Source organism: Eptesicus fuscus, chromosome 4 (genome assembly GCF_027574615.1).
Source record: "Eptesicus fuscus isolate TK198812 chromosome 4, DD_ASM_mEF_20220401, whole genome shotgun sequence".
NCBI classification, from domain to species: domain Eukaryota; kingdom Metazoa; phylum Chordata; class Mammalia; order Chiroptera; family Vespertilionidae; genus Eptesicus; species Eptesicus fuscus.
The window spans coordinates 60093389-60118277 of record NC_072476.1 but is presented as its reverse complement, the minus strand read 5'-3'; the positions used below and the strand labels follow the sequence as shown (position 1 = coordinate 60118277).

Here is a 24889-nt window from a genome sequence, read left to right as displayed (position 1 = left end):
GGAAAACGCAAATCAAGAGCACAGGAGATACAACCTCATACCCATTAGGCTGGTTATTACCAAAAAACAGAAATCCTATTTGGAGAGGATGTGAAGTGTTGTTGAGGAGGGGAGAAATTGAAACCTCTGTGTATTGATGGAGGAAATATAAAATAATCTAGCCACTGTGGATAATAGTACGGCAATTCCTAAAGAATTAAACATAGAATTACCATATGATCTAGTAATTCCACTTCTGGGAATATACCTAAAATAAATGAAAGTAGAGTCGCACAGCCATGATCATAGCAGCATCATTCATAGTAACCAAAAGGTGGGAGCAACACAAGTAACTACAAACAAATGAAGGGATAAACAAAATGTGGAATATACACACAATGGAATATTATTCAGCCTAAGGATATTTTAACGCATGCTACAACATTGATAAACCTCAAAGACATTGTGCTAAGTGAAATAAGCCAGTTACAAAAAGGCAAATCTTGTATGATTCCACTTATAAGAGGCACCTGGAGTACAGACAAAATTCGCAGAGACAAAAGTAGTTTGGGGGTTGCTAGGGCTGAGGGGAGGGCGGTAATGGGAGTTAATGTTTAAAGGGTACCGATTTTTAGTTGAGGAGATGAAAAGTTCTGAAGATGGATGATAATGATGGTTGCATATCAGTGTGAATGTATTTAATGCCAGTGAAATGCACAGTCAAAAATAGTTACAATAGCAAAAGTTGTTATGTATACTTTACCACAATAAAAAAAAATGAATAAAGAATAAAGTTGAAATAGAGCAGGGAAGTCCTTGCTACTTAGTTATCCAGGGCTATCATGCAAACCCAATCTGACTTTAAAACAGCACAACTTACGTACAAGTGAGTAAATGGTTCTTGACTTTGTTGGTGCTGTTGGAAACATCTCTACATAACTAAGAATGTCAGATTCTCCTCATGGAGGTCAGCTTGGGAAAGCTGAGAAAAATAGGCTGTCAATAAATAAGATTGCTCATGCACACACCAAATCACTAAATATTTGTTCTCAAGATTTTTGCACCTTAATGCCTCCATTCCTACATCTTTACTTCTCCAAGATAGACCAAAAGTTCTCTTGCCTCAGAGCCTTTTGTTAGCCTAAAACAGTGGTCGGCAAACTCATTAGTCGACAGAGCCAAATATCAACAGTACAACGATTAAAATTTCTTTTGAGAGCCAAATTTTTTAAACTTAAACTTCTTCTAATGCCACTTCTTCAAAACAGACTCGTCCAGGCCGTGTTATTTTGTGGAAGAGCCACACTCAAGGGGCCAAAGAGCCGCATGTGGCTCGCGAGCCACAGTTTGCCGACCCCGGGAAAACAACTGTCCCCCACTCACTTCATTTAGATCTCCTCAAATAAATGTCCCTTTATCAGAGAGGCTGAGCTTGATCACCTTATCTAAAATATTCTCTCTCCCCTTAATGAGCTTTTTCTTCATAGCTCTTATCACTACTTGAGATATATACTGAGTGGCCAGATTATGATGACCACCTGACACTTGTAGGCAAATTAGCCATAGACTGCATCGTATGGGATATGGAAGCCGAAGGCCTGTTCGAACACCTTTGCTGTCTGCAGTTACCAAGATAAAACGTCTCCAATTCGCACAGGAACACAAGGATTGGACAGTCGAGCACTGGAAAAAAGTCATGTGGTCTGATGAATCACATTTCCAGTTGCATCATGCAGATGGCAGAGTGAGAATTTCGCAGAAACAGCATGAAAGCATGCACCCCACATGCATGAGTACAACCCTTCAAGCTGGTGGAGGCAGTGTTATGGTTTGGGGCATGTTTTGGGCCCTTTAATTCGTGTGGAACAACGTCTGAATAGCACAACATACCTAAGTATCGTTGCTGATCAAGTTCATCCTATCATGTTGATGGCGTATCCCAATGAAGATGGCTTCTTCCAACAAGGCAATGCGCCATGCCACGGTGCTCGTATTGTGCAGGAGTGGTTTCAAGAACATGAGGGAGACTTTACCTTGCTTAGGTGGCCCCCACAATCACCAGATCTCAATCCAATTGAGCATTTGTGGGACGAAGTTAAAAGAGCCATCAGGCAGCTGGTTCCACAACCATCAAATCTCACAGAACTGGACAGTGCTATTCATCAGGCATGGTGTCAGATTCCTCGCATCACCTTTCAACATCTCATGGAGTCAATGCCAAGAAGAATCGCCTCAGTACTGAAGGCAAAAGGTGGCCCAACGAAGTACTGATGGTGTGGTCATAGTAATCTGGCCACTCAGTGTATATGCTTGTTAATTTTCTTTCTTCGTCCACTACAGTAAACCTCAATATAACAAAAGGACTAATTTGGGTGAGGGGGTGTCTATTAAGGCCAAAAGTCCCTTATGTAATAAAGTAGTTTTTCCGAATGCATGTATTAAAAAACTGACCAACGAATTTACCTGTTTTTACTTATGTAGACACATTTGTGTGATTAAAATTAAGTATGCATGAAAAGTTTAATTTCACAGAAAAGTTTTCTATATGTATTACTGTTATTTTAAATTTATACTGAATAGGTCTAGTAAATGCTTGCATTCACCAGTCTCTGGGAGTAAACACATGCACACGGCTGGGGCGTAGCTTAGCGCACGTGGGAACAAAGGCTGGCACGTGTTAAAACTGATTTAGAAAGTCACACCACAGGACAACAGAACCAATTACCACACAAGATGTAGTGTGATCACGTGGTAATCATTTGCCGAATATTGTTTACAAGAGGTGACTATTAGATTTAACTATGTAGTCTATAGTTGTAGACGTGTAATAGTTATTTGTCTGTGAAATTACTAGTGTTTTTTCCAACATATGGCCTATTCCATAAAATTTGTTAAACATAACGGTGATTAGTAACAAAAAAAAAAATAACCTATTACTTTAATTATAAGCAAATCTTGGCTAAAAGCATTTTAAAATGCACAAAGTGCTAATTTTCACATAGGACATACAGAAATTTTGTCCGTTAAATCGAGGTCCACAAAATGGAGGATTTACTGTACCAAGTAACTTCAGAAGCATAAGGACTTTATTGGCCGGGATTGTATTCCCAGCACCTAGAACACTACTTGGCACATTGAAGGTAGCCGATAAATAGTTGTTAAATGAACAGATGGATATTCACAGCTTCGCAGAGCACATTCCCTCGTGGTCTTGGTACCATCTACCAGCCTTGCAGCAGCCACTGCCCCAAAGCCATCCAGAGCATCCCTGTTTAGGCTTCACTAGTGAAGTGGTAGGAACACCTGGTGTAACAGTCAGACAGAAGCCTGGTACCAGCAGTGACAGTACCATCTTAATTAAGCTCTCCAAACAGTGCTCTCTGACTCAGTTTCTAAAAACGCGAAATGAATACAGTCTATCTATCCTTCATCATGCTGGATAAAGGACAAAAAATAAAGAATTTAGCTCTAACACTGCTTTAAGATAAAATGAAACTATGTACTGCATAGCAAACATCACATTGCACATATTTTGATAAAAGTTACAAGAACTTGGTAGTCTGAAAACCACAAAATTTTCCCTTTACAAGTTTTCAGAGTATTGGAGTAAATGGACAAATGCAACAAAGTAGGTTGTTAACAAATATAGTCAAAAATTAAGTAACTAGTTACTTGGCCCAACAGACACACACGCTGGAGCACTAGAAAAGACTGCTTCCTAAATATACCTAACTTTATTTCCAAGTCAAAAGTGTTCAACTAAGAATTCATCCCCGTTACATGTCCCACCAGCGTCCACGCATGTTGCAACTTTTGAGAACATTTTATAACCGCACTTTAACCTTCTGTCTGCAATAAATGACCTTTGGTAAAGTTTTGGCAGTTGATAATTTCTGTAGGAAAAAAAAAAATCTTTAACCATAGAACCTCGGTATCTCCCCATCTGAGAAAGCCTAGTACAGGTTACACTCTAGGGCTCCCAGAACCCGCCACGTCCCGGTGTAAGGAAAGTCCTTTAGGAACACACGTGTCCTGCCCCGCCACGGAAGGTGGGAACGGCCCGTCAGTGGGGTCCGGGACCTAGAACAGAGGTGTCCGCTCCAAACGCACCGTAGCTCTAGGGAACCTCCGGCCCTGGGCCAGCAACCCCCACCCGAGAAGGACCAAGCCAGCCCCCTACTCTGATCCCGGCCCTGGCCCGCCGGGGACTCACGTCCCCGCAGACTGAGGTCCTACCTGAGCTCTGCCCGCGGCTGCAGGGCTGCGGGGGGAGGCGGGAGGAGGCGTGGCCTTCCAGAGCGCCCCGGCCAACTCCCTCGTGCGGTGGTAGTGACTTTCTCTCTCGGGATCCGCGCCCCGAACAAGTTCAAGTTGCACTTCCGGGGTCCGCGAGAGACGGAAACGTCATCGCGCACGCGACGGCGCCAAATCCGGAAATGGGCGGGGCGTGGTCTCCGGCCGGGTTCCCGCGGCTCTGGGTAGGCTGGGAGAGCGGCCTGGGGAGGTAAGAGTGGGCACGTTCCTTACCTGCGGGCTGTGCTCCCCCACACTCGCTTGTCTGAAGGGCGGGACACCACTCCCTGGAGCCACCCTGAAGCCTGGTTCTTCAAGCGGAATTTAAGTCACAATTCCGGGAGTGTGCCTGCAGCTACCAGTAATTGCCCACCCTGCTACTGTGGCTTATCCCCTTTTAGCGATCCATTCAACTCGGGTCAGGACCGGAGGTGATACAGAAGATAAAATTTACCTCTCCGTTACGATTTAGATAAAGCAGGGAGTTAAGTACAGGTTCCCTGAGCCTGCCCTTTTTCCTGTTTGCTGAACACAGGCATACCTTGGAGACATTGCAGGTTCTGATCGAGATCACAGCGATAAAGTGTGTCCTCATCTTTTTGTTGGCGGAGGGTCTTGCCTTCAATTTGCAAAAAATAAAATAAAATAAAATAAAATAAAATATAAATATATATATATATATATATATATATATATATATATATATCCCCTGTGAAGCGCAGTAAAACAGCTCGCTGTGAAATGGGGGGTATGCCTCGATTGGAAACAGCTGTGGAAAGCTATAGCCACATTGCTATCGGGGTTTGCTACTCAGCCCTTATGGCAAAAATCCCTGATAGTAAAAAATTACCCATGAAAATGCCCTAAATAGCCAGCCATGCCTTCATTGGGTTCTGTATTCATCTATCTAACTTCTTCAACATATCTACTAGGGTATTTAACATGCAATTAAAACTCCACATTTTCTACCTCCAAAACTTGTTCTGTTGCACATCTTTCCATCTCAGTAAATGGCACATTGATTCTTACAATTGTTCAGGTCATCCTTTGATTTCTCCTTCTCTGACATTCCACATCCAATCTCTCGGCAAAATCTGTTGGGTCTCTTTTCAAAAGGTAGTCCTCACTGGATGTGGTTGTCTCTTACTTGTTCTACAGGCTACTATTCTTGCCTCCCTATAGTCTAGTCTCCTACTGGCAGCTGTAGAAATCCTTTTAAAATGCAAATCAGAATTTGTTCCTTTCCTCTTCAAAACCTTTAAAAGCTTCCCTACTCCAATAAAATAAAGAATTGTTTCCATAAATCCATAACATCTGGCCCCTGTCCACCCCAGGCCTCCACTAAGGATGAGGATGGTAAGAGATTTGGGGTAGAGGATGGGGAGCAGGGAAAACGTGTCCAATAATCTTGGATTGGGGAAAAGAGGAGTCCAAAAAGTGATTGACAACTCTCTTGAGTGGAAATATTTAAAGGCAAGACATTGAATAAGGGTACCTGTGATAATAGAGTAAAAATATAAGAACAGTCAAGTTTTTCCAACAGCTAGTAGACATAGTAGCAAATGGTTGTATGTATTAGTTTTCTATGGCTTTCATAGGCAGGCAGTATAGTGAGTCCTCACTTAACATCCATTGATAGGATCTTGGAAACTACAACTTCAAGCAAAGCAAGGTATAATGAAACTCATTTTACCATAGATTAATTGATATAAATTACATAAGTTCTTATAGTATACGGTACTTCTGGTCACAAAAACATCACCGAAGTTCTAAATAAAGACCCAAACACTTCCAATAGTCCACATTGAAATAAATGTGAATGAGCTATACATACATTTAAGAAAGACTAATAAAAACAAGTGAAATAATTTCTAACCTGCTCAGTGTTGAAGGTGGCCAGAGCCTATCCCATCAGCTCAGGGAGCAAGGCAAGAACCAACCAACCCTGGGCAGAACGGCAGTCCTTTGCAGAGCTCACTCACACACACTCACCCCACTCTCACTCACACTGGGGTAATTTAGACTTGCCAGTTAACTCACTGTGTACATCTGTGGGGCGTGGGACAAAACCCGAGTACCTAGAGAAAACTCGTGAAGGCATGGGGAAAATTAGCTAACTCCTCATAGACAGTGACCCCAGCCAGGAATCATTTTTTCCGCCTCGCCAATGTTATATATAATGAAATGATGTTGAATAAAAACAATGTTATTCAAGGACCTTCTGCATCTCAAACTAGGTGGCTAAAACAACAGAAATTGTCTCACAATTCTGGAGATTAGAAGTCCAAAATCAAATTAAGGTACAGGGTTGTTCCCTTCTTAGGACTGTGAGGAAGAGCTTGTTCCATGCCTCCCTTCAAGATTCTAGTGGTTTGAAAGGAATCTTTCATGCCCCTTGGTTTGTAAATGCATCACCCAAATGGCTGCCTTCATCTTCAGATGGCATTATCCCTATGTTCTGGCTCTGCGTCCAAATTTCTCCTTTTTATAGAGAGAACAATCATATTATTTGGGGGGCCCACCCTAATGAACTAATTTAACTAATTTTAACTTGATTAATGTTCTAATTATCAAATAAGGTTACATTCCTATATACTGGGATGAGGACTTCAATATATCTTTTGGGAAGAAGGGCATAATTCAACCCGTGACACTAGGGTAGAATTGTTTTGAAAGGAGAGAAGCAAATCCAATAGAAAGAAGGGAGAAGCATACCAACCAGAAGAACCAGGTTGTTTAAGCCACCAGAAGATGGGCTACATGGAAATTTTTAGGTGCTCGGTGGAGCATGCATCTCATGTATCAGGGAATGGCAATATTGAAATTCCTGGATTTGGGTGAATCTCCAAAAATGTAGCAATGTACCCAAGGACAGAAAGCACCAGCTTTTGGATGTTTGTTACAGAAGGGACAACGACCTCAATTTACAAAAGCCTTTTCTTCCCACATCTAAACTGACCCTGAAGGAGCTCAAAGTAAAACTAGTGTGGGACGTAGACAAGTAAAAGGTGGAGGAACTAAGACAAAATAGATCATACCCTCTTCCTTTCAACCATATTTGTGGGTGAGTCAGGCCTATCCTAGGAAAGAAAATGTTTTAAAGTGATTTAGAGGTTTCCAGTTCAACACGTAAAGAGTTTGGAACTTGAAAATCAGTCTCTCCCATCCTGACAACAAGAAAAAGCTACACAAACAGAAAGTCAACAACTCTTCTTAGATCTGTCAGAGAATTGCCACAGGGCAAACTGCTGAGAAAGACAGGTGGATAAAGAGAAGCACAGCTTAGTGGGAACAGAAGCCAGCAGTGGGAGCCAGTATGGGTAGGAACACTTTAAAACTGTAATGAATGAATTGCTGGACTATATTGAGAGGTAAAAACTCCAAGTAATCACAGTTGTGTGGGGGAAGGTGGAAGGTGGCACCCACACTTTTGTGAGTTTTGCCTCCAGGAGCTCTGCCAGGTTCTTACAATGAAGATACCAAAATCTCTGACAGTGGGAGAGGAAAAGTGATCTTTATGAAATATTCCCAGAGCTCTCTGTTTTCCATAACAAAGCCTGCCTATAAGGGAAACTAATTTACCAGAGCCTACCCAATTGGGGATTTACTAATCTAGAAAGTAGATATACTCAATATCAGCCTTTTCAGTCTTTAAAGTGGAGGAAAAGTAAACAACATTCATAAACAGAAGGGTACTGTAAACAGAGAGATGAAAACACTAAGAAAGAATCAAAAGGAAATATTAGAAATCAAAAACACTATAACAGAAATGAAAAGTATAAGTGACTGAAAACAACCAAGAAAAGAATCTAGGTTGAGGATATGTCAGTAGAAACTTCCAAATCTTAAATGCAAAGAGAAGAAAAGAATGAAAGAGATGGAATAGACTATCCAAGAACTGTGGGAAAATTAAGCAAGGTGTAATATATGCTTAATGGGAATAACAGAAGGAGAAGAAAGAGAGAAATGAATAAAAAGACTTTGAAATAACAATGACTGAGAATGTTTCCAAAATTAATGACCCACAAATCCAGGAAACTCAGAGAATTTTAAAAATGATAAATACTAAAACAAACAAAAAAAGACAAAAAACAAAAAAAACTGTACCTGTGCATATATATTCAAAGAGCAGAAAGTCAAGGACAGAGAAAATCTTGAAAAAAGCCAAAGGTCAAACAAACAAACAAAAAAAAACAGCCTTGCCTAGGAAGAAAAAGGATAAGAATTACATTGGATTCCTTTTAAGAAACTATACAAGAAGAGAGTAGAATGAAATATTTAAAGTGTTGGGGAAAAAAAACAGCCTAGAATTCTGTATACAGTGAAATTATCCTTCAAAAGTAGAGAAGAAATAATAACTCTCCACAAAAAAAAAAAAAAAAAAAAAAGAGGGAAATTGTTACCAGTAGACCAGCTGGTAAAATAAAATCTTTTATTTTCCTTAATTTTATTGATCTAACAGATAACACTATTTAAAATAACAACAACATTGTTTCCTGTGATGATAGCTAATGGATAAGTAAAATGAATGACAGCTATGTTATAAGGGACAGGATGGAGGAATTGGAAATAATCTGTATTTTTACTACCCATGAAATGGTATTATTTAAAAATAGACTTAAATAAGTTGTAAATATATTTTGCAAATTCTAGAGCAAACACTTGAAAAAGTTTTTTAAAAGTCTAATTAATATGCTAAGAGAGGAGAGAAGCTAAAAATCATATAAAATATTCAATTAAAATCAGAGAAGGCAGGAAAAAGTGGCAGACAAAGAAAAGAAAGAAAAAGAAAAATGGGTACAAAATATTTGAAATGATTTAGATCATATTGGACTTTTAAATAAGGTAAAATTTGAGACATTCCAAAATATCCTAATATGACCAGAAAAGCCATACCGCCTGTCGTATAAACCAGGGATAGAGGAAAAGATCTGACAAAGCAGGTTTGAATTATAGTTAGTAGAAGAAAAATTAGGTTTTCTGCTTGTTATCCATCCCCCCCACCAAGTGCTGCATATTCAATATATAAGTTATATCTAAATACCTATAAATTAGAGAAACTTCAATGTTTAATACATTATGTCAGATAATTATATAAAAATCATATTTTCAAGGTTGTAATGGTACTTTCTCTTTGGAATATTAGGACTGTGTAATTTTTCAATCCCTATTGGTACTTTTCCTTCCCTTTTATATCTCAAATATGAGCTTCTCTGTTCCTGGTTTTCCACATTTTTTTCTGTAAGCACAAATTTTGCTCTTACTCCTCTTTGTTCTAATCCTTTTATACACTGATGTCTCTATTGTTGGCAATCTGATTATTCCCATATATCTTCAGAAACATACTCTATCTCCCAGTATTTACTGAAACTTGACATATTGGATGTTAAATATGGTTAATGCATTTTTAATATGCATTCCCACATCCTTATAAGGAGCCTTTTCTCTCTCTCTCTCTCTCTCTCTCTCTCTCTCTCTCTCTCTCTCTCTCTCTCTCACACACACACACACACACACACACACACACACACACACACATTCTACATTGCTTTGATAAATCTTAGCAGTGAGAGTACAACTATGTGATTAGTCCTGTGAGATATCTAGCTAATCTCTGAATGGAGAGGTAGTCTTGAAGACTCTCCCAACACAATTATACATTCTCGAAAGAAAATACAAGCAATGGAGACTGATCCCAAGATACCTCAATGTCAGAATCATCAGATTGGATTTTAAAGAGCTATTATAACTATGCTCAATGACATAAAGGAAAGGACACTCATGTTGAATGGAAATTTCAGCAAACATAAAAACTATGCTAAAGAACCAAATGGAAATTATATTACAAAAAAAAATTAGAATATATGAAAAATTTAAAATCTACTAAATGGGCAGAATGGAGATTGTGAAAAGAGAATGAGTGAACTTGGAGAAAGATAAACACAAAAATATAAATATGCACAATAGAGTCAAGCTGTTTAGAACCAATAATAAAGAGAAAATCTTGAAAGCAGCCAGAATAAAATGACATGTTAATACAGGGGAACAATGATCCAGATGTTTCATTGTTTCCTCATCAGAAACCAGGGGCTGGGAAAGAGTGGATCATCTTTAAAGCGCTAAAAGAAAAAGTCCATCAATACAGAATTTTGTATCTAGTGAAATATCCTTCAAAAATGGTAAAATAAACATTTTCATGTAAAAGAGAAATAATATCACTGCACTACAAGAAAGGTTAATGGAAATGCACTAAAGACAGATGTAAATTTAGATCTTCGGGGAGAAGGAACATTGGAAATAGAAAATACCTCACTAAATAGAAAAGTTTACTTTTCTTCTTAATTTCATTAAAATATATATAACTATTTGAAACAAAAATTATCTCCTTTTTTAATGCTATTTTTTCCAAAGTTAATCATGGCATTGGTTTTCTTCTGTTAGTTGTGTAGGTGGGGGTATAATTTCTAAACTGGAGGAAAGAATGAGGCTCTGAGTCAGTAGATAGGGCTTTTCAGTAGTGACAGTTCCCCTAAGGATATAGGTAGAAAATGTAGTTAAGCTAAAGTCTCCCACAGTTACCAAAATAAGGGTTTTATTTTTGTGGAGGAGGATGTCCCTGTTGGTCATCCCCTGGGCAATTTTATACCTTTTTTAGAGGCACAGTGTAACGTCAAGCTTTGCTATGTGATATTTTTCTCCCACAACGTGTATTTGTTAAGAATTGACTGCTTGATTAGAAAACCCAAATAACAGCAGTTTAAATAAGACAGAAGTTTATTTCTCATACACATAAATTCAGGACCCCAGGGTTACTTTTATGGCTCCACAATTATCCATCACCCAGCTTTCTACCTTTTGTGGTTCTGGTAAGCTCAGTATGTGCCATCTACATCTAACCATTATGCTCACATTCCAGCCAGAAGGAAGAGGGAAAACGTCCTTTAAGAATTTCCCAGCCCTAGCTGGTTTGGCTCAGTGGATAAGCATTGGCCCGCAGACTGGAGGGTTACAGGTTCGATTCCAGTCAAGGGCACATATCTCTGTTGCAGGCTTGATCCCTGGCTCTGGTCAGGAGGCAAACAATGTGTCTCTCTCACATCAATGTTTCTCTCTCTGTGTCTCTCCTCCTCCCTTCCACTCTCTCTAAAAATCAATGGAAAAATATCCTCCAGGGAGGATTAACAACAAAACAAAACAAAGAATTTCCCAGAATTTGTTCACACCATTTTTTTTTTTTTTACATCTAATTGGTCAGTATTTAGACCAATAACTACCATGCTACTAAATCCTGGGAAATTTTATCTTGCTTTTTCTAGATGACCTTGATCTACAAAACAAAAGGGAAAATGGATCTTTGCTTTAGGCTTCCATATATATTGTTTCCAGGAAGACACTTTCCAAGCAGATTGCTCACTTTCTTCAGGGAGCCATCCTCAGGATGTTAGCCTGGGGCGAGATTCCAGCCACAGTGTGTCTGAGTCCAAGGTAGTAGTTTCTGTTCAGTTGGCCATCTTGAACCAGAAGCTTCCCTCCATGGAAAAGGTGCTGGGGAATTGCTTTAGGGACTTTCTAAGAAAATATATGTACTGTCTAAATAACCTTCTTAACCTTTATATTTGTTTTGTATTTGGGGTCTGCTGGAGTAAGAACTCATCTGAAGAAAGCATTACTCTGTGGAAGTTTGAAAGTTATTATCAGTATCCTCTGCAGATAGCATAGGCTCTCCACTGGGCAACTATCAGAGCAGATTTGGCCTCTTCCCTCTGCAGTTCTAAGCCCTCTGTGGTCTCCAGGAAGCAATTCAACTGAAATGAGCCATCCACCCCATCCCTGTTGTTATGCTTACCAATCCAGGGACAGCACCAGATACCTGCACAAAGGAAAAGCTTCTTAGGCCTTCCTTTTTTTATTTGGCTTCAAGATAACCAATTCAGCTTGTAGATTTTATTGCATAAAGTGAAGTGTCTTGAGCCTGTGTACTTCTTACTCATGCCAGTGCTTACCAGGTTAGATTCAAATAGAATGTACAGCACAGTGCTATTTAGATATGCAATAATTTTATTTTCTATAACTGATCTCCTGTTCTATAGCTCTAATTTCTGCTAAGGTAGATTTTTGTTTTAATCCTTAATTTTACCAATTAAGACCAACTTTCTTTTACAGTGTAAAATGGCTTTCTGCTAAATGTTTACTCATTCCAATAACTAAACTTTCCATTAGGAATACATCCTGTCAGACAATTGGCCCCATTTCTAACACTTTCTTCTCAAGAGAGCATTGTGGAAAGGGGAAACTCAGGTATCTTCATGGAGGTGGTGCAAGAGGCCGCTCTGTTCCTGTGTTGTCCTCTGGATTCCTGTTGGACTCCTTTGAGGTGGGCTTTCTACTGTCTAATTACTGGGAATACTATTATAGGGTACATGGAAGTATGGATTGGTCTGTCTTTTGGTCATTGTCCTAGTATTCATCACTATTGCTCAACAACACTTGCCTGTAGTTTTGCAGTTCCTTCAATCTGATCTTTATGCCAATACCATAATGTTTTGATTACAGTAGCTTTGTAAGTAGTCTGAAATCAGAGAGTGCAATGCCTCCAGTTTTCTTAAGTGTTCTTTCTTAAGATTGCTTTTGGCTATGCAGAATCTTTTGTGGTTACATACAAATTTTAGGTTAGCTTTTTCTATTTCTGTGAAAAAATCATTGGAATTTTGATAGAGATTTCGTTGAATCTTTAGATTGCATTGGGAAGTAAAGACATTTTAACAATATTAATTTTTCTAATCCATGAGTACAGAATATCTTTTCTTTGTGTCTTCTTCAAATTTTTTTCATTAATGTCATAGTTTTTACTGTGCAGGTCTTTCACCTTCCTAGTTAAATTTTTTCCTAGGTATTTTATTCTTTTGTTGCAATTGCAGATGGAATTGTTTTCTTAGTATCTCTTTTTGATAATTCATTATTAGTGTACAGAAACACAACAGTTTTATATATTAATTTTTGTATACTGCAACTTTACTGAATTAATTCTGACTTTTTTTTTTTTTTTGGTAGCATCTTTTAGAGTTTTCCCATACATAGTATGCTTTTTTTTCCCCCTTGCAATTACTCTGGCTAGGACTTCCAAATTTTGTTGAATAAAAGTGTCAGGAGTATGCATGCTTATCTCTTGTTCCTGATCTAGAGGGAAAAGCTTTCAGCTTTTCACCATTGAGTCTGATGTTAGCTGTGGGCTCATCACATATGGCTTTTATTATGTTGATCTATGTTTATTCTGTACCTTTTGTTGAGTTTTTATCATAAATGGATATTGAATTTCATCAAGTGCTTTTTCTGCATCTATTGAGATGATCATGTTATTTTTATCCTTCATTTTGTTAAGGTGGTGTGTCTGCAGTTGTTGAACCATCCATACATTCCTGAAATAAATCCCACTTGTTAGTGGTATGTGATTCTTTAAATGTATTGTTGAATTTGGTTTGTTAAGATTTTGTTGAGGATTTTTGCAAAAATGTTCATCAGGGATATTAGCCTGTAATATTCTTTTCGTGTGGCATCCTTATCTGGTTTTGATATCAGGGTAATACTGACCCCATAAACTGAATTTGGAAGTATTCCCTCCTCTTCTACTTTTGGAAGAGATGAAGAAGGATTGACATTAATTCTTTGAATGTTTGGTAGAATTAACCAGTGAAACCATCTGGTCCTGGACTTTTGTTTGTTGGGAAGTTTTGGATTACTAATTCAATCTCCCTACTAATAATTAGTCTGTACAGATTTTCTATTTCTTCCTGAGTCCGTCTTGGCAATTTCTGTTTCTAGGAATTTATCCATTTCTTATAGGTTGCCCAATTTGTTGTCATCTAATTTTTCATATTAATTGTTCAAAGAAAAGAAAAAAGATGGCACCCATCAGCCTTTGTCCCTGAGAGTACTCAAGCATGCCCCTAGGTTTGCATTAAGTTAGATGCCTGCCCCTCAAGCTAGTACTTTAAGGTTAACATTGAGCCTCTCATAGAAAGTATGGGTGATATTGACTGCTTCTGCGCCTGACTCTGAGGAGAATGAGTTTGGAACCCTGAGCCCTTTAAAAGTCATCTTTCAGATCACTATAGCCTAGTGGGCTTCTTGGACATGAGCGCTGTTGGTTTTCAAAGCTACATATTTTGGGGGCTCATCACTCAGGTGCAGATCTTAAAAGCTGGGATGCCCAATGTGGGATTCAAACACTTTGCTCCTCAAAGAGAATCTGGGGGTTTTGAGTTCCATTCTCATTGCAGGTCATAGCACAAGAGGTAGTGTTTTTGGCAAGATGGGTCTCAGCCTCTATCTGCTTCATTGTGAGGTTTTTTTTTTCTTCTCATTTGCATGACCACTCATTTACATGTAGTGATCACTCAGGTAGTTTTTACATTCTTTTTCCCTCAAAGGAAATTGCTCTACCTGTAGCTATAGTTTCGAGGTGTTGGTGGGAGGGGGTTAAGTAGATCTCCCTATGTCACATCTTGGAACAGAACCTCCCTGTGTCTTTATTTAAAATTTGGGTCAGTTTTTTTTCTACAACTTACTTATGTATTATCTCAACTAGGGCTCTCAATACAGACCTCAATAAGTGTTGAAAGAATTAAATTGTCTACTTATGGAGAGCCTGGCACAGAGCCTGGCTTATCATAGCTGCTTAATAAATAGCACCAAATACTAACTGCCAAATCTTCTTATTTCTAGTCCACTCTATTCCCACTTCCCTACATGGTTCCCCCCATATAGGATATTTCAGGGCCCAAGTTCCAACTTGTGGTGGCTCCTATCAACTTTACCTCTTGATTCACACTATTGTGTGATTAATCCCTCCCTCCTGAACCTGGGTGGGATGAGTGACTTGCTTTTAACCACTAGAATTTGGAAAAGGTGATTAAATGTGCATGGTTACATGCATTTGATTATGTTACATACTAGAGGCCCGGTGCACGAATTTGTGCGTGGGTGGGGTCCCTCAGCTTATCTGGCAATTGGGTCTGATCAGGGGGACTGGCCAGCTGGGGGCTGCAGGAGGTTGGCCGGCAGTGGGGAGGGACCACAGGAGGTTGGCCAGGCAAGGGAGGTTGCTGTGGGAGTGAACTTACCATCAGGGGGCAGCTCCTGCATTGAGCTTCAGCTCCCTGGTGGTCAGTGCGTGTCATAGCAACTGATCGTTGGGTCGTTTAGGTTTTTATATATAAAGATGGTTGTAATGTTGATTGTGTGCAAGGAGACTCTACCTCCCTTGCTGACCTTAACACGTTAAGTGCCAAGCCTGTTTTGTCTTCCTTTCTGTTTAGCCCACTATATCTGATTTCACCGATATGCTGGTGGCACCAGTGACTGACCAGTCCAGATGGAAAGTATAGTGTCAATCACGGGTGACTGACATGGCGCTTAACATGTTAAGAAAGCCAGAGGCCATTTTGGGAAAAGACACATGAAAGGAAACTGAGGCCCCAAGTCTTAAAGCCTGCTAAGTAAGGAATGTTATCAATAACCATGTGAGCTTAAAAGGGGATCCTTCCCCAATTGAGCCTTAGATGAGACCACTACTAGCTGACATTTTCATTGCAATCTTGTGAGATCCCAAGCAGAGATCCAAGCTTAATGATGTCTAGACACTTGATACACAGAGACTGAGATAATAAATGTATGTTGTTTTAAGCTGTCAAATGTGGTAATATTGTTATGCAGCAATAAGTAACTAGCATAGATTTTTACTCATGCAAATAATTATTACAATATTTTGAGGTCGAAAAGGTTTTACAATGTTTTGGATCCTTTAAATTCTGGAGAAACAAGAGTGTACTGCTTTACTGATAGTGCTGTTGAAAATATATCTCAAAGGCAAGGCAGATAGTGTTTTTTAATCATTATGTGGAATATGCTGCTCTCATAGTTCCTATCAAAACCTAAGAGCTTTCAGGCATCATATTAGGAATGTTTATATGTGGAGATTCCACCTACAGCAGTATTTCTTGTTTAGTTGGGTAAAAAGATAATATAAAATCTTAATCTTAAGTGTATAGTTCAGTAGTGTTTTTTATTGACATTGTTGTGAAACAGATCTCCAGAACTTTTTCATCTTGTAAAAATGAGAAAGTCTACCTATATCCATTACACTACTCTTTTTCCATCATCCTAGCCCTAAGTAACCACCATTTTATTGTTTCTATAAATTTGATTATATTAGTTATGTCATATAAGTGGAATCATATACTATTTGTCTTTTTTTGTGACTGTCTTATTTCACTTAGATAATGTCTTCAAAATTCACTCATGTAACATATGACAGGATTTTCTTTTGTGTTTTTTTAAGGCTGAATACAGCTTTTTAATATTTTTATTGTGAAATATTTCAATTATAACAAAAACCATAAAAGATCTTAAAGATTTTTGTTTTTGTAGTAAGGTATACTAATTACAAATGACCTGAAGTTCTCTATGACTTACAATTTTATGAACTGGAATTAATAGGACATTTACAGTAAGCTTGTTTTTGTAGACAAAATAGTTTTTCCTATTTCTTGTTTGGTAGTTCTATAACAGTGTTAAATGTAAAATATCTGAAACATACATTTCCATCTACATTTTATTAAAAATTAATTCATACTGTTTCCACATAGTTATTGCTAAACTAATAATAAAGTAGATACCTTTTTATAATTACAAAAATACAGTTAAGAAGATTAGTGAAGAAGATAATATTTTATAGGGAGATAATATTTTTATAATAAGCATATGGTGAATTATGAAGTATTCATTTATGTTGTTAACACATACAAATGCAAAATAATTGTAAGAAAGGAAACTGTTTTTGAAATACCACTTCTTATCATACTTTAAGAAACGTATTAAGTATGGAGTCAAAAGGTTCTGATAAATTAGTAACTTGTCATTTAACATTTCCAGTTATAAATTTTACTGCACTTATGACTACAATAATTTCACTGAGCAAGTACAGAAGACAATTCAACTGTAAGCTCTTTTTTCTATTTTCCTCTCCTTCCAACTCATCCCATTCTCCTCTTGCTATACTTCTTTGAAAAGGGAGTCATAGGGAAATGCCTACATATATTTTGTAAAAATTACAGAACATGGGAACATGGACAATCCAAGAACATCAGAAAACATGATATTCAATGTCATATGGTCTAAAATAGTTTGTGATACAAAGCTTTTCCCAGATGACCTGTAGATTGCTCAATAGTCTAAATGTCTTCATTGTCTTCTTTCAATAGCAGTCATTCAAACAACTGTGTTCATTAACTGTCAACTAGATGAATGACTTTGTCGTAGGTATTTGGGGAGACTATTGTATAAAAGGAGACTTCACGTTATACCGTAAGGCCTTTAAAGTTTTTAGAATCTAATATCAGGCACTGATAGGAAGGTTAAGTATGTATAACTTTACTTGGCATATAGGGTGCTAGAACACTTTGTTTCCTTAGTGTGTGTAATGTAATGGGAATAAAAGAAGTAACAGAAACCATAGATCAGGAACTGTAGAGTAAAGATGGCTGGAGTTAGTGTTGAACATAATTTTATGAGAAAGATGGTTTCTGGTTGGGAAAAATGGCAAGCATGTGGCTTGAGCCAAGAAGATGGTTGGCAGTTGCCTGAACATGGAGCCATTGGGTGTAGGACCTGAAAGCATGTGATTGGAACTGATGTTTGAAAAGCCACTACATGCAGAGATGTGAATAAAGCTATACTTCAGGAGAGTGCTTTTTGTGGCTAATATTAAGATAAACTAGATGAGGAAGAGGCTATGGGAAAGAAGTCTGGTAAGACCTGGACTTGGGATACAACTACAAAATTAGATTGAAATTTTCACATTACTCTCAGGGGGCCACGTGACTCCATTCAACTTAACATCCAAATGTTGTATTTAAAAATTTTTAGGGGAAGGATTTTCAAACATTTTGTCTGTTGTCATAGATACTTCAAGACTGCAAGAAGAAAAATAATTCAAAGGGAACACGAGATGGCAGCAGTTATTATCATCTAAAGAGAAAGATTGAGGAAGGAAAAACATTTGAAATTATTTTTAAAATAAAAAATATGGAGCAATTTATTCTTTATGTGCTATATTCCTTTTCAGTTCTGAGATTACTCAGTCATTGGTTTCATGCTTCACAGCACATCTGAGGTTCATCCTGACTGTAGTAAAAATCCCACTCCATTATATGTGATTATTTCCTAAAATAAAGCTGTTGCTGTTTTCTGCAGATTACTCTTCCTCCGTGGTATCTGAGGCAGAAGAGTTTTGGATGTTGCAAATTCGTTTTAAATATTCCAACATTGCTTTTTCTTCCTCTTCTAGTTTTTCATCCTTTCTCATTTCCCACCTAAAAGAAAAATCACATCTTAGTATTTTTGTAATGTCCAAACTACAATCAACACTCAATTATTCAAGACTTAAAAATGTTCATTCACTGGTTTATTGAGGCGCCTGTTTCTCCTTGTTTATTCTTTTACCGACTGCCTCTTGGGCAACACAATTCATTGGCACTGATTAGCAGAGTGGGCCAGGAGAATGGGAGAGGAAAATAGTCAAACCAGCTCTACTCCAGGGTATAGTTTTAAAACATTGTTTTAAATGAGGTTTCTGTAGTTCTAGAATGTATATGGCTTACCAGGATATACATGCCTAGAAATAAAATCTAGAATTAGACATTAAGAAGCAAATATTTTCCCCACACTGATCAACCTATCAATGGATTTAAATTGCAGAGGTTTATCAGGAAGACTTTAGCAGCAAGAAGAATATGAAACTAAACTGAATATGCCTTAAAGGAAGGTCAGTCTATTCCTAGAAATAAGATCAAATTTGAAGTAATCAAGATAAATCACCCAACAAAAGAAGCAAATTGTTAGCAAGGTTCCACAGATTATTTGTTAAAGGAAAAAAAAGAAAGAAATTAAAGAATTTCTAATTCTCTATGGTTGGGAAATATGGGACAAAATGTTAAGAATATGGAACTAAGTATGTATATAATTTTGCAAAATAAATATTATCACAATACTGTAACCCAAATACAGTTAACCCTTCCATCCCCCTCCTTCCCCTTTCATATATGAAGGCCCAGGACCGGTCAGGGCATACTTATCTGTATACTAGAGGCCCAGTGCAAGAAATTTGTGCACGGAGGGGGGTTGTCCCTCAGTCCAGCCTGTACCCTCTCCAATATGTGACCCCTCAAAGGATGTCTGACTGGGATCGGGCCTAAACGGGCAGTTGGACATCCCTCTCACAATCCAGGACTGCTGGCTCCCAACTGCTTGCCTGCCTGCCTTCCTGATTGCCCCTAACTGCTTCTGCCTGCCAGACTGATCACCCCCTAACCACTCCGCTGCCAGCCTGTTTGCCCCCAACTTCCCTCCTCTGCTGGCCTGGTCACCCCTAACTGCCCTCTCCTGCAGGGTTGATCACCTCCAACTGCCCTCCCTTGCAGGCCTGGTCCTTCTCAACTGCCCTCCCTTGCAGGCTGGGTGCCTCCCAACTGCCCTCTCCTGCTGGCCATCTTCTGGTGGCCATCTTGTGTCCACATGGGGGCAGGATCTTTGACCACATGGGGGCAGCTATATTGTGTGTTGCAGTGATGGTCAATCTGCATATTACTCTTTTATTAGATAGGATAGAGGCCTGGTGCATGGGTGGGGACCAGCTGGTTTACCCTGAAGGGTGTCCCGGATCAGGTGGGGGTTCCCTTGGGGCGTGGGGCGGCCTGAGTGAGGGGCCTGTGGTGGTTTGCAGGCCAGCCACGCCCCCTGGCAACCCAAGCAGAGGCCCTGGTATCTGGAATTTATTTTCCTTCTACAATTGAAACTTTGTAGCCTGGAGCGGAGCCAAGCCTGGATCTCCCTCCGAGGCCGGCAGCCATTTGTGTTGGGATTATAATTGAAACTTTGTTGCCTTAAGTGGGTGGGCCCGGCCAGGGTGTGCGGAAAGCTTTGCTTCCCCTGTTGCCAGAGGCAACCCTGGCCTGCTCTCTCAAGCTCCATTCTGCCGCCATTTGTTTGAATTTGTTTACCTTCTATAATTGAAACTTTGTAGCTTGAGTGGAGGCTTAGGCCTGGCAAGGGCAGGTGGAAAGCTTGGCTTCCTCTGTTACCTAGGAAACCTTGCTCTCTGTGGCTGTAGCCATCTTGGTTTGGGTTAATTTGCATGCTCGCTCTGATTGGATGATGGGCGTGGCTTGTGGGCGTGTCGGAGGTATGGTCAATTTGCATATTTGTCTATTATTAGGTAGGATATTTCCTTTCTCTTTTCCTCCTATTTATACCTAAGCCATCCACCATGATATGCTGTCACAAAAGGATTTTAAAAGCAATGTTGATACATCCTAAAAGATCCTCTGCTCTAAGGTCTTCAAGGGCATAGGATTTATTGTTCTAATTAAATCTATTGGGGTGATGTTGGCTAATAACATTATATAATTTTCAATTGTACAATTCTATAATACATCATCTGTATATTGATTGCATTGTATACTCACCATCCAAAGCCTAGTCTCCCGCTGTCACCATATATTTGACCCCCTTTACCCTCTTTATCCTCCCTGCAGCCCCATTCTTCCTATAGTTTTCTGAGTCTAAGAGTTTGTTTGTTGCTTTCTTTTTATAACCTACATATAAGTGAAATCATATGATTCTTGTCATTTTCCACCTGATTTATTTCACTTAGCATGATATTTTCATGGTCCATTCATGTTGTCAAAAATGACCATTTTTCATCCTTTCTTATGGCTGAGTAGTATTCCATTGTATATATGTACCACATCTTCTTTATCTAGTCATTCATCGAAAGACACTTTGGCCCTAACCAGTTTGGCTCAGTGGATAGAGCGTCAGCCTGCAGACTGAAGGGTCCCAGGTTTGATTCCGGTCAAGGGCATGTACCTTGGTTGCGGGCACATCCCCAGTAGGGGGTGTACAGGAGGCAGCTGATCGATGTTTCTCTCTCATCGATGTTTCTAACTCTCTATCCCTCTCCCTTTCTCTCTGTAAGAATTCAATAAAATATATTTTTAAAATGAAAGAAAGAAAGAAAGAAAGAAAGAAAGAAAAAAAAAGAAAGAAAGAAAGAAAGAGAAAGGAAGGAAGACAGACACTTTGGTTGTTTCCATGTCTTGACTACTGTGAATATTGCTGCAGTGAACACAGGGTACATATATCTTTACAAATAAATGTTTTTAAATTTTTCATGTAGATACCCAGAACAGGGACTGCTGGGTCATATAGTAGTTGTATTCTTAATTTTTTTAGGAGCTTCCATACTGTTTTCCATAGTGGCTGTACAAGTTTATATTCCTACCAGCAATATAAGAGGGTTCCCATTTCTCCACATCCTCTCCAACACTTATTTCTTGTCTTATTGATAATAGACATTCTAATAGGTGTGGTTTTGATTTACATTTCCTGTAAAGCTAGCAAAGTTGAGAATCTTTTCATATGTCTGATGGCCATTTGTATGTCTGTTGAGATCCCCTGCCCATTTTTTAATAGGATAGTTTGTTTTTGTTGAGTTATATGAATTCTTTATATATTTTGGATATCAATATGTCCCTTATCAGAGGTATTGTTTGCAAATATATTCTCCTATATGGTTGGTTGCCTTTTGTGTTGTTGATGGTTTGTTTTGCTGTGCAGAAGTTTTTTAGTTTGACATAGTCCGATTCATTTATTTTTGCTTTTATTTCCCTTGTGTTTGAGGTCCACTTCACAAAAGCCTCTCTGAGACCAAGTCCCGTACATTTAGTATCTTTGTTTTTGTCTGTGTATTTTATTGTTTTAGGTCTTATATTTAAGTCTTCAATCTACTCTGAGTTAATTTTTATATGTGGTGTCAAATAGCAGTCTAGTTTCATTCTTTTGCATTTGGCTTTTCAGTTTTCCCAACACAATTTATTGAAGGGGCTTTCCTTTCTCCATTGTATGTTTTTGGCTCCTTTGTCTAAAATGAGTTGCCCATATTCATGTGAGTTTATTTCCAGTCTCTCAATTCTGTTCCATTGGTCTCTGTGTCTGTTTTTCTCCCATCACCATACTGTTTTCATTTCTGTAGCTTTGTGGTATAATTTGAAGTCAGGGTGAGTGATACCTTTGTTCTTTTTTCTCAGGGGTCTTTTTTGGTTCCATACAAACTTGAGGATTTTTTTTATCCCATTTCTTTGAAAAATGCCACTGACATTTTGATGGGGATTGCATTAAATCTGTATATTGCTTTAAGTAACACGATCATTTTAACTATGGTGATTCTTCTAATCCATGAGCACAGAGTATCTTTCCATTTCCTTTTGTCTTCTTCAATTTCTTTCAACAATGTCTTGTAGTTTTCAGTATATAGATCCTTAATTTTATTTAAGTTTATTTCTAGGTTGCAGTTACAAGTGGAATTGTTTTCTTCATTTCTTTGTCTGACATTTCATTGTTAATATAAAGGAATGCAATAGATTTCTGTATACTAATTTTGTATCCTGCAACTTTACTGTATTTGTTTGTTTCTAATAGTTTTTTGGCGGAGTCCCCCTATTTTATTATAGTTAGAACTTCTGAGTAACGAACAGCCTGTCATGCATGAGGAAAGCATATCAAGTTGTTTTTGTGGTTTGGTTTGAGTGGTGAAAAGAAAGCATGGGCATTGTATTTTCATAGAAAACTCCTGTAGGATCCTGTTCCCACACGGGTTTCCTTGTTGAAGGGCTAGGTTCAATATGCCCTGGCCAACCCTGGGAGGTAGGATATATAAGGGAGAAGGAAAAAGGAAAGAGTGGAGAGAAAGGGCAGATTTTTCTGAGTTTAATTTACATTTCTTCTTTATCCTCTGCCTGGGATTCTCCTCATCTCCTAGCACCAACCTTGGCTGAATCTAAAAACTGCTATTTCTGGCCGTCTTCCTTTCTCCATATGTTCCCATGTAATCAGAGGAAAGTTATTGATCATATTGGTTTTTAACAACTTAAAGGGTAGAGACTTTCACCACTACACTGTTCAAAGCCATGTTACAAGGGGGAGTACTCCCCAAATCTGTATTTTGGGATTTAATATTTAACCCATAAGGTTACCTAATACTGCTTTCATGGAATTTTAAAGAATTGTCCCTACCCATTTCATATTGGTGAACCTGGGCATCATTAATTTGCATGTTAAACTGAACTCCTTTTAAGAAGGAAAATAATAAAAATACTTACATAGCACTTACTTTGTGTTAAGCATTGTGTTAAACACTTCACTATCAATCCTTAAATTCTTACTACAAAACGTTATCCCTTTTCTACAGAGGAGTAAACTGAAGCACAGAATGTTAATGTCATGTCCCCAGGTATCTTTGATTTGAAATAAGGGAGTCAACTCTGGAGTCTGGGCTTGTAAATGCCACACTAACCATGGTCTTAAAACCATTTTATAGGTATCATTAATTACTGTTAACAATAATTTAAATATTTCATTTCCTGGAAAGAACTTTCTAAAATTCATATACTCTAAAGAAATCCAAATGTGGTAAATCGGGTTTGCTTTTTTCTCTCATGTAAAGGTACTAATATTGTACTGAGTAAATGAATTATTTTCTGAATGTCAACAAAATATGTAATATGCACATAAATATTTTGATCATTGTCTCTATGTGTGAAAACTGAAAACACAGTTTTTCTGCTTCATTAAAAAATCTGTATAATTAATGTAAAATAAATGAATGTATAATAGAATCAAAGCTTGATGACAATTACAGGCACTTCATAGTATAATTGAGCTGTTAGTGATTAATGATGTTAGTCAAAGTTACTTACCTACCACAAATTTCTTACATATCCTTTGTGCTTATTCAGAAAAAATCATTTCATAAGACAATAAGAAATTATAACAAAGATAGGAGAAACTAAGGATTAGAACTACATTTCCCCTAATATTTTACTTTTAGTGATTAGAAGCATTAGGGGTTTGAAATGTATGTTTATCACAAGCATTGTTATTTTTCACATCTCTAAGTTCTTAAGAAAAGTTTATCTCTAATTCCATTGTAGTTTTAGATTTTGTTAACACAGTTAAAGAACAATTATATAAAAAACTATTGGAAGAGGAAATAATCTATCAATTGTTAAACACAATTGACTGGGCAACCTATTTAAAATTTCTATCTTTAATTTCCTCGATATATTTAAAATCTAGAGTGGAAGCATGTCCCTACAGAAACCAGAAAATGTCAGAATCAGCATATTGAAGTTCTGCCTAAATCAGCTTTATGAAGTAATTATATTTTTGTTTTTTCCTGACTTTGATAACCTGTTCTCTTTCGCTATTGCTAAATTCCCCACCTGCCTACTGTTGAAAAAGAACTGTACCCTGACCCCTACTCCTACTGGTGGAGTGAATATGTTGTGTCTTAGTGATGAGCAGAAAAATCTCACAAGATCCCCCCAACTCATCTGTACCTTACTCTTAAATATCTCTGGAATGTGTTCCAACTGTATGGCTCCTGCATGGGTAGATGTGGGAGCTTGGAACCCCTTGATTAGGGTGTCTCTTTTCCTATCCTAACACAACAGGGGACCCTAAAACCTTGGCTGAGCTACTCTAACAGAACTAGCAATCACAG

At 38.2% G+C, this 24889-nt stretch overlaps 2 protein-coding genes across 3 annotated transcripts in view; both read right to left on the bottom strand.

The window, feature by feature from the left end:
• Positions 1-1922, bottom strand: part of FAM172A (family with sequence similarity 172 member A) — a 375530-nt gene extending 373608 nt beyond the window's left edge. For both annotated transcript variants that reach the window (XM_054715061.1, XM_054715062.1), the window contains exon 1: positions 1870-1922. The gene's annotated coding sequence lies outside the window, so the exon portion shown is untranslated. The remainder of the gene's footprint in view (positions 1-1869) is intronic.
• A 16418-nt stretch (positions 1923-18340) lies between these two features.
• The window catches only part of KIAA0825 (KIAA0825 ortholog), a 353187-nt gene continuing 346638 nt past the window's right edge, over positions 18341-24889 (bottom strand). Inside the window, exon 21 of the mRNA XM_028139797.2 lies at positions 18341-18641. Within this exon, the coding sequence (XP_027995598.2) occupies positions 18524-18641 (118 nt within the window). The 3' untranslated portion in view covers positions 18341-18523. The remainder of the gene's footprint in view (positions 18642-24889) is intronic.